The 16,070-nt window shown below is 45.9% G+C and overlaps 1 protein-coding gene across 1 annotated transcript in view; it reads left to right on the top strand.

The window, feature by feature from the left end:
- The window catches only part of LOC144103435 (uncharacterized), a 76,785-nt gene extending 61,709 nt beyond the window's left edge, over positions 1-15,076 (top strand). The window contains exon 4 of the mRNA XM_077636153.1: positions 14,913-15,076. Within this exon, the coding sequence (XP_077492279.1) occupies positions 14,913-15,076 (164 nt within the window). The remainder of the gene's footprint in view (positions 1-14,912) is intronic.
- The last annotated feature ends 994 nt before the right edge of the window (positions 15,077-16,070 follow it).

Here is a 16,070-nt window from a genome sequence, read left to right as displayed (position 1 = left end):
GCACGCGCACGTGTGCAAGGCAACAAGAAAGTACAAAAAGTCTTATATTAGCAGGCTTGAATAGAATTTTTTCTCAACCTCACAGAGATAAACAGATGTGCCACAGACAGAGTTTGAACCGGCTTTTTTATGTGAAAGGCTGCCAGAGTTTACCACGAACTGTTTGTTTTCTGTCTATGGCCAGAAGCCTGTGATTTTTGGCGCTGCTATTGCTATGCCGGAAAAAAATTCTCTTTATTTCAAATAGCCTATTTTTAAAAAAATAGTCGACGGCTTCTCTGAAAAACCTGTCATATACTGTTTCTTATGAAAAAAATAGATTTTGAGGTAACTCGCAGACTTGTCCAAATAAGTCTGCTTTATCCAGAAAAGAACGATCCGAAAGGCGCGCTCCATGCAGCAGAACAAGAAAATTTTGTGCTGTAGTTCGGCTCGACAGTACCTGATTAGTTGCTTGGACCGTTGCAGTACATTGCGTTTTGCCAATTCAGAGAGTTCTTTATGATGGAGCTACCACTGCACACCGTGCACGAAGCAGCTTCACCGGAAACGTACTTCGCTACTCGCTTAAATGAGATATCTGTATTTGCACGCTCATCATTAAATAATTCATGCACGCTTTAGTACATGTCTCGAAGATACGTTTCTTAGACATCTGTGCATTCTCTATAGGCACGTCTTCGTTCACTTCCAAGAGTCGAACCGTCCTGGCGGATTGCAAGCATTCTCGTGGAGGCGTCCCAAAATAACCTTTCGTATTTTTATTAACTGAAGTCGTTTCAATCTCATATCTGCGTCGTAACATCATTTGCAAGGATTGAATGCGAGAAGCGGAGCTTTCGATACAGAACTAGATACAGACGACAAAGCACTCCTGGGCTACAGTGTGAATAAACGAAGAAAAGAAAGCGTAGACATTGAAGGCCTTATCCTACGAACGTCCCCTTTGTGTAAATTGAAAATTGCTCCCACGCGAATGTGTAACAATGAAACAACACACACGCAATAAAAGCAGTGACAGCGAGAAAGTTATCAGCGGAACGTATGGGGCAGGAATAACAACATGAGGTCAGGTACGTTATCTTAATTCCGCGAAAGACCAAAAATTGTTCTTAGATTGAGGTGCGGGCAGCTGCAGAGTCCACGGAAGGCAAGTAAAAAATAGCAAGACTAACAACAAGGTAGAAAAAGGTTTGATTCTTATAATCTCTTTTGCTAAGCGGGAGCGTTTGTTCCGCTACACCGCGTAAGAGCACGCCATAGACGCAATTCTAGGCTTGGAAGTGGGCATGGCATGATGGCGACATGTGAAGCCAGCACAGAACCAGGAGGAAGCCCGCGAAGTGGGAGAAGCCTTAGCGAAATTTAAGCCAGACACTTGTCAGCGAGAGCTCGGAATTTGTGCCAAACCCCCTTTGTATAACCTCGATCCTTCAAATCGCGATAAGGGCATCGACACACTAATAACCATGTAGTGCCGTTCTGCGTCTGTTTGGGGCACGTGTGTGCAGCTGAAGAGCATACACAGAGAACAGCATCTTTGAGCCGCTTGAAAAATTGAGCTCCGTGAAATACGTGCATTGGGCAAGATAAGGTGGCAGTCTGGGCAGCATTTTCATGTGCGTGGTTACCTTCTGCTTCACGCGCTAAATTGATGACCTGTATGTTATAACCAAGAACGAGAAGAGAAGTCACGAAAAGAAGAGATCTGTGGCGCGGAAAACGTGACAAGACTTTCACACAAAGAAAGATTTTTGCCGAAAGTTTTTATAACAGAATTCAATCTGAGATCCAAAGTTGACACGCGGAATCAAACCGACAGAGATGCGCCAGGAAAGCACGCACTACTTCGCAGTTACGCAACGCAACACAAAGTCCACTGATAAAAGTGCCCATTAAAAGAGACGAATTGGGAAAGAAGAATAATCAGGCACACTCGCGCGCCCTCGCGCCGTGACTATCTGTCACTGAAGACTGAGAGGCTTCAGCATTGTCAAGATATCATTTCGAAACTTCTGTACAGCCCTTTTCAACATCATTTACGCCATTCAGCGAAAATAAAAGAACGTGATTGTATACGTATTGACTTTATTCATGTCAGCTGCCTCATACGTCCTCTATGCGAGTGGACTTCAAGCGGTACCCAGGTGCATCACGTGCCTTGAATTTGGCGAACGGTCCGCTTACGGTTCGTAAAGCAATTGAGAAGTGGGGTTTTAGTGAAACATGAAAACAGAAAATTCGTTGAGCGAGCTTCTTTTCGTAGTGACCTTTCGGCAAAAACACCATATTGTTCCTAAAACCGACGTGTGTGTTCAACATCCTGAAGCGATCACCGCATATCTGGGGCATCTGGGAGGACTCCAAATCTAAACCTTGTATTTTATTATTTTAGCAGTGAAGAGCTCCAGGTGGTCTAAATTACTCTGGAGCCCTTCTTGCGGATGGTGTCGAGATCAAATTATATACCTGTGAGAAGAAAAGGTTCTGAACCGCTAATTTATGCGAGACTCTTTCATGATCTTCATTACATGAAAAGCAAAACGAAACATAGAGATAGGAGGCCAATGCTGATCTACATCTTCGACCGCAAAAGATGCGAAGGAGCCTTTCCTGTGACATTAAGAATATCCCGGATTAGGATCATACGCTAACTTCCGGTACTGCAACGGAAAGAAATTGAAGCACACATGAGAAAGCGTCTCGTCTCTCCGAGTCTGAAAATGATTCGCAAGTGAGAAATGGTGAAACCACCCTTCCTCAATGATCACACTTCACGATGCACTGGCGATTAGTACCATAACGTACCAACTGCCTTTAATCTCCCCCTCGGTATCAGAGCATGACAGTCCCGAAATTTTTTACAGAAAGAGCGTAACAAAAGTACCCTTGGAGTTCTGCAGGTGGCAGCAAACAATATAATTCTTGATAAGTCACTATCAAAATTCCTTAGCGTTATCGGTTCGCAAAGGATACTATTTCAACCTGGCCGCATCGGAGAGACGTCACTGGCCGAGACCTTCTGCAGTGGCTCCGAAAGAGATCTGAGCCCCGAGCCTACTACGCACTTAAAACTCTTAGTTCCCTGGGCCTTACGTCCGAAGACAAAGCAAGCTGTTGAAACCACCCTGGTTCGCATGCGGGCAGCGACTGTATGGTCTCCATTCCTGACATGCACGCTAAGCGCAGTGCTTCTTTGGCGTCAATACGTTCTCTCGTACGCGAACATGAAACAGAGTATGCCTGTCATCTCCAAATTTTCTCTGATGTTCGGTGGATAAGGCGGGAGAACATAGCGTATCATCTTTTAACGTTTCTTCTTTGCATACTGCCAAGTCTCTACGCTTTACTGAAGTCGTGCCCTCCACAACGGGCGAGAGCGTTGCACTTCAGTCAGGATCACTCAATCTGTTGGAACCCTGAGGGACTGAAAATATGCCCTTGAAAGGTTAGAGCGCGGATTCCCTAATCATAGTTTGTCTCTTAGGTCTCCATGCATGGAGGATAATTTTCACAGAAGGGGCATCTCCTTGCGATTGCAATGCGTGCCCTCACCTATCAGCAACACAGGCACCGAGCTCATAGGCAACGAGGTGGCGGACAGCCTCGCCCATGGACAGCTGTCAACTATTCCGTTCATAAAATTGATCCGGAGATCTGTCAGTGAAGTTGAAGCTTTCACCTCATGACAGTTTACATGTGAAATAGGTCACTCGTAAAGATGCATCCAGACGACGGCCCACTGACCTGTTCCGGTCCGCGGACTAGCGGTCACGTGGGGTTTCGCTTCCCGTCAGCGAGGTCCGCGCATGGTCCGAGGGCCGGATAGCGCGAGAAATGCGATAGTATTTTTCGGTCTTTTTAACCTACTCGCGCACATCAAGTCCAGCACCTACACCACACTGGTCTTTCCCGGCTCAGTGCTCCCGGCAGCCCAGGTGACACCAGCGAAAGTCGTTTTCCTTCCACTGTTAAGAAGTCAACGTGGTCAGACGACGCTACGTTTTACCTTTTAGCATAGTACAGATTTATGGCTCGATCATAATTGGGCATTCGCCGGCGAGAGAGAGCGAAATTAGTCGGAACGTTGGCGCTGACGACGTACACAGGCATGGTTAGAAAAGAACAACTAACGCTGTCTACGTGAAATAAGCGTATGCACTCTCATGTACGCTAAACGCAGGTATTTTTCAGCACGTTACGGCATTTCTCACATTTCCCACTTTTAGTTCAGCGTATGCAAACACAGACGGAAGAATACGCTCAGCCTTGAAGCGCCAGCTAGTTGTTAGGACGGGTAACTATTTGTGTAAACAAACGTACGCTCCGCTTAAGCCTGCAAGGGGCACAATCGTCACTTTAAATAAAAAATTAAGCAAATATTTCACTCATACGTATTTTTATAGGCGATGCGAGACCAAGCAAAAAATGGGTGCGCCATTTATTTCAGTGAACGTAACGAAAAAGGCAGTAACAACAATGAGCACAGTTCGAAGTGAGCGGTCCTGCTTGGAAGCGCGCTGCCATGCTTGTCGCAGCGGAAATGCTACCTCCTCACCGCGGCAGAAATCTGACCCGTACCGATCGAGCTTTCCGATGAGTGTTTTGGCGGAATCTCTGCCGCGGCCATAGATTCCGCTTGTTCTCACCGAGTAATGTCGAAGCGTGAGACAAGCGTTGCTGCAGGCTGATCACAGAGGCTTGGCCCGCCTTGTCGTCTGCTGTTTTCGTCCGTCGTGTGGATGCTGTCGCCGGCCAGACCCGGCCGGGCCACGCGCGGGCGACCCCACGTGACTGGTCCGCGGGCCAGTTCGTGGCCTGCCGCCTGGATACACCTTAACGGCGCCTGCATTTCAGCCCTGTTTGGTTTATAATAAACATTTGTCATAAAAGCTAGCCCCTTTGTGACAAAACTGCCCTTAGCGACAACAGACTAACCCGAATTTGTTCTTTGTGTCCATCAAAAACCTTCCAGGAAAATACCTAACAAATTTCCAGCAGAGGATTCAAGCTCAGTAAATTTGCCCCACCATTTCCGTGCAACTACCCTTCCTTTTTATTTAGCTATTTTGTAAGCATTTCACAGAACTTTTTCTTCCCTCCTCGGTATTGGGTAAAACAAGTGAAATCTTAAAACATGACTTCAGAACTCGACAGTGCAAAATAATATAAAGACAAATGACCTTAGTTTTTACACGCACAGACCCATTTGAAACAGCAAGAACACCCGGCGTAAACCAAGAACCGAAATCATATGAAGCCCTCATGTTCACAAAATTGAGAAAAAACACTACATGCTTCCGTAAATTAGCCTGTGGACCAGTTATTATTCAGGAAACAAGAAAGGCATCCTTTATATACGATGATCAGCTAAAGAATATGCACTCATTGTAGCCAGACTAAGCCCTATGCTGGAACAAGGACTTTTTTCATATGCCTCCAATTATACATCTTATGACGTAGCTGAGGCCGTCCTACTAGCCTAACTTTCCTGACGTCCACTTTCCAGACTTGCTGCCTCCTCCTACTGCATTTGCATTATTTTATTATCTATTTTGTTACTCTTAACGACCCTCGAATTTCTTACCGTCGCGTTTCATACCTGTGTCCATTTTTTCAGCTTGACCTCGACTATACTATCATAACTCAATATGGTTTGCTGAATATATCAGCTCTCTTCCTATTTCTTGAAGTTACGCTAACCAATTTCCAATTCTTAGCTGAATCCGCTCTCTCCAATTTAAAGTCAAGCATTAGCATCAGCTTCCACGTTCCTGCCTCTTAATTGAGATCTGGCCAGAGACAACTGTTGTGTACTTTACTCTTAGGGGATTGTCGTAAGCTGCCATTCATGACCTTAGAGTACTTGCCAATTGCGCCCCCACCCCTTAGTGATTGTCCTCAGAGGTACTTTCCTCGCAGCTTCATCGGTTCGCTTCAAATAAAGCCGTTGCGGCTAGTCTGTGGGCGCAAGCCTCTTCTTGGCTTCAACTGAACTCTCGGTGACCGTCATTGTAATTAGCCCTGCAACACTAAAACACCGGATAAAACGGAGCACCTGTAGTCACTATTTCTTCATGCTTGGCTTCAAGAGAGAGAGAGAGAAATTGTTGCCAGGAAGAAAGAAAAGGAAATTCACAGGCCTGCCCACTGGCTCAAGCCCAGCCACAATCGCTACCACGTGCAGATAGTAGGAGAGCTGAAAGATGACGTAGAAAGACAGGATTGTAAAGACGCGCTAAAGGCAAGGCCTATGCCGAAGGCAGTGCAATACCGGGCCAACCGGTGGCGGGAGTGACGCATCCTTCAAGCTCTCCGCCACATTTCTATAAATTAGTTCAATTGGACCCGTAACAGATACTTTATGGGGTCCGGACCCCCTTGGCTTCAAGAGTCCGACGATGAACGGTGCTGTATTAAAACACCTTTTTGGGCTAAGTTTATTCATTGCATTCAGGAAAAACCTCGAGCCAAGCGAAGACGCACACTGAAAACTGGGAAGCACCGATTACAAGAGACTAGACTACCAAGTTTTTTTTAACATATCTGGACTCAAATATATAGGGGCCACCGAGTAACATGACCATCACCCAATAACCTAAAAACAAAACAATCCCCCGTGAAAAAAAATGTAATATGAGCACATTCACCTTCCTTCGTTTGTTATGAACTCACAGCTACCCCTGGCTAATCTCTGTGCAGAAAATCTTAGCAATAGCAAGTATTCATTGGAATATCACTAATTAATACAAACAGCAAACAAAAACAAGAAAAACCTTAAGCCATCAACAACCCAAATCACTTTAAAAGAGCTGAATTCCGTTCTTTGAATGAAAACGAGCCAGTTTCCTATCAAGGAGTTGTGATAAAACTTGATGTCACAAAGGCAACAACCTTTCCTTAATGGGCAACGTGGGTCGAAGAAGCCCCAAAACGTGGCAACACCTGACATCGCAGGGCAGCGGCGCATCGCTTAAGCGCTGCAAGTTTGCGCCAGAAGTAGTTGGAGTACTCTCGGCCATCCATAAATGTAAATTCGAGGATTACTAATTCAGCATATATAGATATTAACCCATTAGCGCTATCGCGTGATTTGTTTAAGGTGGAGATAATGGGTCCCCTTCATTTATGTAACTCCTCTCAATTTTTTTGTTGGCGGAGAGGAGGCAGCCTACCCTCAAAACGCTCTCGCGTTTCCTTTAGGTAGGTTCCTACGGAGGCGCGAAGTTTATTAAAATATCCGTTCGCAAAAGTCTAATGCGGTTTCTCATTGCCTTGTTTGCTATCGGACAGCATACCGAATCATTTTGTGGTTTATTCTAATGCTTGCAATCTGATCAACAATTTGTTTTCACATTCTTTCCGCGATTGACCAAATTTATTGCTTTTTATAGGATTTGATAATATTCATCTAGGCTATCGGTTTCAATTTTTTTTTCAGAACTTTCTTTGCTTTAGAAAGTAAAGTGTCGTTTGACTGCAAATGAAGAACTGGTCGGTCGTATAGAACTAACAAAAAGAACCTGTAAGTTGAGTGTTTCGCAAAGTGGAATTCAATTTTCTGCGCAAATTAATATTTATTTCTCAAGGAAAGCAATCTGCACATTTAAAATCGTAGCTTCCTTAGTTGTCGTCGTGTTACGTCGGATACAATCAAGTTGGCGGTCTCTCCAGGTTGTGAACACAAAGGGCTGGCAGTTTGTTCATTTCAAGCTATGTCATTTTATCAACACTGTGCAGTGAAAGAACAAGACATGCCCTCGATGTTTTCGAGAATGAAAGAGTCAGTAAGTCATAAAACTTTAATATCGGTACTGGGAGTGATGAGTACTGTTGACCCCACCAGATGGCCCTCAATCTGCGCTGAAGATGACCTCCTGGGCTCCTGCTGTGTCCTGGACTTCTTCCAGATCACACCTGGCAAGCAGGGTAGACAATTTCTTTTAGACTAAAAGCTTCTGGATTTCTTTGGCCGGTGGCTCTGCGGGGCACTTTCAAAAGAATGGTTCTATTGTGCCTCTCCAGCCCCATTTTCATCTATCGAGCTCGATTGCTCTCAGGCATGCTGACATCGCACCACCACCGCATAGAAAGCCAATAGTTTGAAATGCGCTCCAGCAAGCTCGAACATTAGTGGACACGGTGGCAGGGCTTGGACAGTGTCACAAAATGTACTCCTACCTGTGCAGGTTGGTGATGTAAATTATGGTTTTCTTAGTGGAAAGCCTTGTACAATAGTGCTGCCGTGTCCACATAGCTATTTGCATTATGTGTGTGCTGTTTCTCGATGTCACTCACTCAACTCATCTGGACACATTGATTCCAATCCCAGCCCTGTTAGTGAAAAAAATCTTCGATGTACTGATTACCACCTAGAGATAAACGTCCAAAATCTCAGAAATTTCGCAGAGCGAAACATCGGCTCGGGCATGCATTCTTGAAATTCAAGCCGGGCTTCAGATTATTGAAAAGAAATTGCAGAGCCTTGACAGAAAACACAAAAGTGTTCAGGACTTTGAAATTGCTGTTGAAGATCGATTCATAAACTGTAAAAGTGGTACGCGTGAATGTGGGAGATCACTGATCACAAAAGACAGCGGCTAGCTTCGACGAACGTCTTGAGCTTAGCTCTTCTTCTTCTTCTTCACCCCAGGTATATGGCACATACCCACGCGGGGGGATTGGCCAAGGTGTAGATGAATAAACAAAGAAGTTTCCATGGAAGATGATAAAATTCTATCACCAATCATGAATTTTGTAAAATCAATGAATAAAAACAAGAGAACAATTTTGACAGTTAAATAACAGACAGAATTTTGGTGAAAAAAGAAGAGCTCGAAGAACTTTAAAAGAATTAGCACATCAACCAACCAGTTGCAATTATGTAATCGTGGAGAAACCCACAAATAGAACCCAATGCAAATCCCTTGGCATTCGCACCAAACAATAATAATACTGGCAAAGATAAAGGGAGCCCTAACCTGGAGAGAGGGACCTCCAGGTAAATCTTTCTCCGAAGTGCGAGCTTTGGGCAGTAGAGGAGAAAATGCTCTAAAGATTCAACTTTCCCACATGCGTCACATAGGTTCGTCGGTGTCAACCCGCACCTGCATAGATATAAATTCAAACTTGGAATCCTGCACCGCAACCGCGTCATTGTTACCTCACACAGCCTGGATTTACACGAACGGACGTTCGAATTATATGCTAAGTGCTGATATTCAGTGGTATTTAGTAAGGGATCTCGTAACCTGGCTGATATATGTAGGAACCGCTGAAACCTGGAAATCGCCAGAAGGCTGAAATTCGGGACGGGACGTGTCACTGACCCGTCAAGAGCTGACCTTGCTAAGTAATCAGCCACCTCATTTGAATGAATACCTGCATGACCAGGAACCCAGACAAAACGAAGCACCTTCAAAGTGCATGGGACAAAAAATCGCAGGATACGGCTCAAAAAATCTTGTGAAGTGCCAAGTGAGACTAACACTGACAAACAATCAGCGAGAATAATAACATGAGACACATGGCACAGAAGTTTGTGAAGGGCCATTGCAAGAGCCAAAAATTCTGCAAAGAATATAGAAATATAATTTGGGATGCGGACAGAATAGCTCCATGGCAAATCCTGCGAAAAGATGCCAACCGCAGCTTTTTGGCAGTTGACGGAGGCATCGGTAGCAAGCACCGTATGATGGGGGTATTTTTCGATGTGATCCGAGAGAATACCGTTTAAAATGTTTGCTGGCATGCGTTTCGCAAGAGATGAGAAGATGTGGTCGAAATGGAATTCCACTGCTGCGGGCGTGTCATCAACCCACTGCAAAGAACTGAGATCAACACCAATCGGTGTTAAAAGGTTCTGCCTTAACATAATTTGTGGCATTTGATAACGTGGCCAATGATGAGAAAAGATTAAGAACGGCTGAGACAGAAAAATAGGAGTACTGACATCAGTCACTGGGTCCATCGACCTGAGGAAAGTTTGCACCGGGAGTATTTGAAAACGGAAAGTTAGATCAGGGATACAGGCTTCCAGATAAAGCAGGGCGTTTGAAACTGATTTTGGGAGACCAAGGCAGAGGCGGAGAGCGCGCCTTTTCAGTAAGATTGAGGGTTGAATCTTGTAGCTTGCGCTACCAGAGAACAGAAAGCAACCAAATTCAAGTATAGGTTTTACGTAGGCTATGTATAGTAACCATAACGTGTTGCGGCGCATCCCGAACTTTTTATTGCCGATTCTTGTCAGCCGGCCTAGAGCGCGTTCTCCTTTAAACGCATTGTTCTTTATATGAAGGCTCCAATCTAATGCTGGGTGATAAGTAACACCAAGATATATTACGGATTCCACTTGTGGAATCTGGAGAGAGCGATGGACTAATGAAATGTACAAAGGCCTGTCTGGAGGAAATACCAAAACCCCGCATTTGTCTACATTCAGGGATAAATTAATACCCTCCAACCATACTCCAAGAGCATCCAAATATCCCTGAAGAATGTGGTAAAGGAAGTGCATATCCCTGGTCGAGGCGAAAAAAACTATGTGATCGGCATACACAAAAACTGTTATATCAGGACGAATGGGGATGCCACTGACCAAAATATTAAAAAGCAGAGGAGATAGCACCGATCCTTGCGGCACACCTCTTGATTGATAATATGTATTTGAACATAGGGTTCCCTCCGCGCAGTAAAAGAATCTGTCCTTCAGAAACTCAGATATCCACGCATAAATGTAGGTTGGAGGATGCAACTGAACAAGTCTGTTAAGTAAAATAGTATGCTCTACACTGTCATAGGCCTTTGGTACGTCAAGAGTGACCAAAGCTGAAACTTCTCTTCTGCGTAGCGAGAGCCGGATTCTGCTCTCTAGAACCACATGCGCGGACCATATAGAGCATCGACGACGAAAGCCAATCTGGGCTGAGCTGAGACCGTTGATGTCATGAACAAGTTTTGTGAGGCGACTGTGCACTATTCTTTCTATTAATTTGGCTAAATTTGAAGTCAGTGCAATTGGCCGAATATTAACTAAGACGTATCCTTTTCCTACATCTTTCATTATTAAAATAATTTTCCCCGTCTTCAAATGCTAGGAATGCATGCATTTTCCAGAGAAGCATTGACCATATCTAAGAGGGCGCTTGTAAACTCCTGGGCTAAAATTTTAATCATACCAAAAGTGACACCATCTGGTCCAGGAGCTGCAGGATGTAACATTGCCAGGACTGAGAGGAGCTCTGATGCGTCAACCTCGGTATAATCCGAAGAGGGTGAAATGTTGCACAAAGGGTCGTTTCTCTGCGTCTGGAAGTGTAACACCAATCCCTGAGCAATACACTCCAGGCTCTCCTGAGCCTTTTGTCGTGATAACACTGTTGGACTAGTGAGAAGAGGGACGACAGAACTCTTGGTACGTTCCATGAATCTGTACAGGGCTTTCCGATGACGAGGATTTGAAAGATATGTGTTTAAATTTTGGTTGTACTTCTTGGCTTTTACAAGTGTTCTTTTGAAAGATGCAGAGAAGAATTTGTAATTTAACCACTTAGCCGAACTCTGGTTGCAGGACAGCCTCTTCCAGGCCGCTTTTCTGCGACGATAGGCCTTCTCACATTCTTCTGTCCACCAAGGAGACGGCTGTTTAGTAGAGGCTGCTGCGGGCACAGCGAATATTGAACGGTCTATTGCAATTTGGAAAAATGAGACCGTCTGCCGAGCTCTGTCATCCCGGCTTGAATTAACTATAGAGGCAAGTGAGGTGGACATCAGATTTTTATAAATTTTGTGGTTGACAAAATTATCGGTTACACAACTAGCTTTAAGAGGAGATAACCGGATAGTAAAATTTATAGTAAAGTGATCACTAGAATTACACGAATCCTCTGTCGACCAATCAGTCCCATCTAGCCTACCTGCTGATAATGTTAATTCAATGGCTGAACGAGCAACACCTCGCATAAAGGTTATTTCCCTAGAATTGCAGCAGCGTACAGCATTTGCAGACAGCCACGGCCAGAGAAGCTGGCCGCAGGAATCAGTACGACTTCCCCAGTCACTATGGTGAGAATTAAAATCTCCTGCGATGACTGCACTGTTTGTGCCAGTCACCAAGCTGTTTAAACAGTCTGTCCTGTGTACACCTAAAGGAAAATAGACTATAGCAATTGTAATATCAGCGCAATGCGGAAATGAAGTTTTGATCGCTAAAAGCTCACAGTCAGGGAGAACAATTTTCTTAGAGATAGATGCCTGATGACATAAATTTTTAGATAGCTTGGTTACCAAGCCACCTCCCCTGCCAACATTTCGATCTGACCGGAAAACTCAAAACTTTCTCATTGAAAATGTTTTTTACGGTGATAACCACGTTTCTTGTAAAAGTACAATATCAGGCTTATGCTTGTGAACAAGTATGTCGAGATATGGAAGAGAAGACAATACGGAACGGCAATTTCATTGTAACACTTTGATACCTGCCATGATTATTGACCAATTGAAGAGGCCGACACCGCCTCTTTAAGGATATCAACATGGGGATGAAGTTTTGGTGGTCCCTTTTTAGCTTTCATCGGTGGAGAACTAGAATTGGATGGTGATGAGGAAGCACGGCGCTTCTGCGTCGGGCACGACATTTCGACATCTGTTGTGCAGATGTCACAGCGACATTCACTGCTAGGAACAAAGATGTTAGGTGGGACCTGGGGAGCATCAGAAGGTGATGTAGAGTGGCTAGCACTAGCTGCAGAAGCTGAAACAGATGCAGACGTTGCTGCCAGGACGGGTGTTGATGGTGACGCAGAATGAACTGCAACAAACTGAGCCAACGCCTCAGTGAGTGTTTAGCATTCGCTCAACCACATTAAGAGCTTTTTCGAGTGTGGTGACAATTGAGGCAGTGAAGTTGGACTCAATGTCCCCAACAGAAGCGCGCACACGACTAGCATATGAATCTTTTTTCCTGTTAAGAACAGCGTAAGCATCGGCTCTTGAGCACCGCTTCTCTTTGATAATGTCCAACAAGCTACGCTCATCACTACGTTTTGCGCAGTTGGCATCATCAGCTGAGTGACTGTTGCTGCAGAAGCAACAATGAGGCTGCTCTGAGGTGCAGTTATCAGCAGAACGACCTTTTCCACATAAACGGCAGCGGGTCTCCGACTTGCATGCTTTGCCACTATGCCCGAACCGCCAACAGTTGGTGCATTGAAGAGGGCGGGATTCTAGAGGGTCCACACGGTATGCAATCGGCCAGATTATTAGTTCAGCAGGGCAGGAAGAGCCAGCAAAAGTTATTACAGACTCAGTAGCAACACGCGAGCAGCGGTAGACTGAAAGGACCCCAACGCTTGCATCCTGAAATTCCTGTAGAATTTCTTGCGGGAATGATGCTGGGCCGACACCTCTTACGATACCCTTGACACATGTAAGCTGTTCGGGAATGAATGTTTTCACCGGCAGCGAGCTGAAATTTTTGCACTTAAACAGGTCTGCAACACAAGCGATGTCCGAGGACTTGCACACAATTCCTCGACGGCCAAATGGACGCACCTCAGAGATCTGCAGGTATTGGGCAGTCAATGATCTTAGCTCCTGTTGAATTAGTTTGGGCGTTTTCATTTTGATCACACCCTCACCAATTGGGACGATAGCCATGGGAACCGCATCAATGCCATTTTTGTGGAAGGACTCAAGTGGCAGGCTTTGGGCTGGCAAGCTGGCAAACCAAGCTGCCGACCTTCCACCTGGGGAGGTCAACGACATCTCTCAGCAAAACGCACTCTCATGTTCACATGAACTGCGTCTTAAACTACGCCTTGGCGAAAACCCCCCAACGTAGATCGGGCTCACCAAGGATGAACAAGCCGGAACCACCAGAAGATGCAGAAAACAGCAGCGGCCAGCAAGAACACGTCAGCAAGTCCCAGATCGCTTCTTCTCCTTCTTTTGAGGCGGCGCGTGTCAGCGGAATGCACCGTTTAATTGCCCCCCTGAAAGAAAGAGCATCGTCCCGATGCGTAGCCTATGCGTTTAAAAGAAAAGCTCACTAAGGAAAGCTTGATGTGCGCGCGAAAGTTCAGCTCTACCGCTATCGCTGGTAGTAAGGCATGAGACGGACAACGTGTACCACCTCAGGGTGCAGGGATCGCCTAAACTTCTGAAAGCCGTCAGGAACACCCTCATAATTGAGGTCTCCAATTGACCTGATCACTTTGTAGGTTCTAAAATACCGGAAGGGGAGGTGTTCGCTAAGTCCGCGTCGGCGAAGGGGAAACCAGATCCACACACGGTCTCCTGATGTGTACCGAGCATCACGGCGTCGAAGGTTATAGGGCGTCCCGGCATTGTTGCTCGAGACTCTTCACTCTGGCTAGCTGACGAGCCTCTTCAGCAAGGTGCAGGAAGGTGTGAAGATCTGCATTCGGGTCGATGTAGTCCACATGCGGTAACACGGCGTCCAGCATCGTGGTCACGTCGCGACCGTAAAGGAGACGGAACGGTGGCTTGTTGTTTCCTGTACGGCTGTATTGTATGCGAAGGTGACGTATGGGAGCAATTTGTCTCACGTTCTGTGCTGAACGTGCTGCAGGAGGTCAGCCATGAATGCTGTACCCCTGTCGGTGATTAGGATCTCCGGTGCACCGTGACGCAAAACGATCTGTTGGATGAAACATTTTGCCACGTCAAGAGCTGTGGCGCGAGGCAGAGCTGATGTTTCCGCGCATCGTGTCAGGTAGTCAGTTGCAACGACTATTCATTTCTTTTCCGAAAGAAAAATAGGGGATGGGTCCAGCATGTCTACCCCGACCTGCTGGGAAGGCCGCGATGTTGGTGCTATAGGCTTCAAGAATACAGCTGGGTTTGTTGAGGGCACTTTGCGACACTGACAGCCTCGTTACGTTCTGACGTAGTGCTCAACGTCCGACTGAAGGCGGGGCCAGCTGAGTGGAAGCATGCCGTAGTAGTCATGATCCCCAAACCAGGCAAGAAGCTGCAGATCGAGAACCTCCGACTAATCTCGCTCACTTCTTGCCTGGGAAAACTGTACGAGAGCATCGTCACGAAACGCATCTAGCGACGCCTAGAAAACAAGAGGCTCTACCCGGACACCATGTTCGGCTTCAGGGCGAACCTCTCGACGCAGGACGTACTTCTGCAGCTTAAAGAAGAAGTCCTGGAAACAATGCCCAAAAAAGGGGAGAACGTAGTCATGGCACTCGACATAAAAGGTGCCTTTGACAACGTCAGCCACGCCGCTATAATGGAGGGGCTTAAAAACACCAACTGCGGGAGAAGAATTCATGACTATGTCAGACTTCTTGACCAACAGAACAGCCACGGTGGGACTCAGGAGTGACGTCTTCACCACCTCAAGCAATGGAACACCCCAAGGCTCAGTCATCTCGCCCATACTCTTTAATGTGGCGATGATCGGCCTAGCGAGAAGACTCAGCAGAATCCATGAAATCCAGCACGCGATGTACGCAGACGACATCACGGTCTGGGTGAACCATGGATACCTGGGGGAAAAACAAGATCTGCTACAACGAGCAGCAACATGCATTGAAAGATACGTGAACAAAAGAGGACTAGCCTGCTCTACAGCAAAGTCCGAACTATTGAGGATAGGAAGACATCCCACCGACGCGCCGCTCGAAGTGAAATTAGAGGGGCAAAACATCCCGGAGAAAAACATGATCAGAGTCCTGGAGATGTGGCTGCAAGCAAGCAGAAAATGCAGCCAAGCATTCTGCCTGCTCGGCAAGTCAGCCGAACAGGTAGGCAGAATGATAATCAGAGTCTCCAACCGAAGACATGGAATAAAAGAAGAAACGCTAAAACTAGTACGAAGCCTCATAGTCAGTAGAGTCATCTACTCGCTGCCATACCAACCCATGATCAAAAGCGAAACTGAACAGGCAGAGACAATCCTTAGGAAGGCATACAGGACGGCACTCCACCTACCAAGAAACACATCGAATGAGAGGCTGCTACAGCTAGGAATCAGCAACACCTTTGTGGAGCTGGCAGAAGCACAACACAAAGCACAGCTGCAACAACTGAGAAAC

Source organism: Amblyomma americanum, chromosome 9 (assembly GCF_052857255.1).
Source record: "Amblyomma americanum isolate KBUSLIRL-KWMA chromosome 9, ASM5285725v1, whole genome shotgun sequence".
Taxonomy (NCBI): Eukaryota; Metazoa; Arthropoda; class Arachnida; order Ixodida; family Ixodidae; genus Amblyomma; species Amblyomma americanum.
The sequence above is the reverse complement of the archived record's forward strand: the minus strand, read 5'-3'. Positions and strand labels throughout refer to the sequence as shown.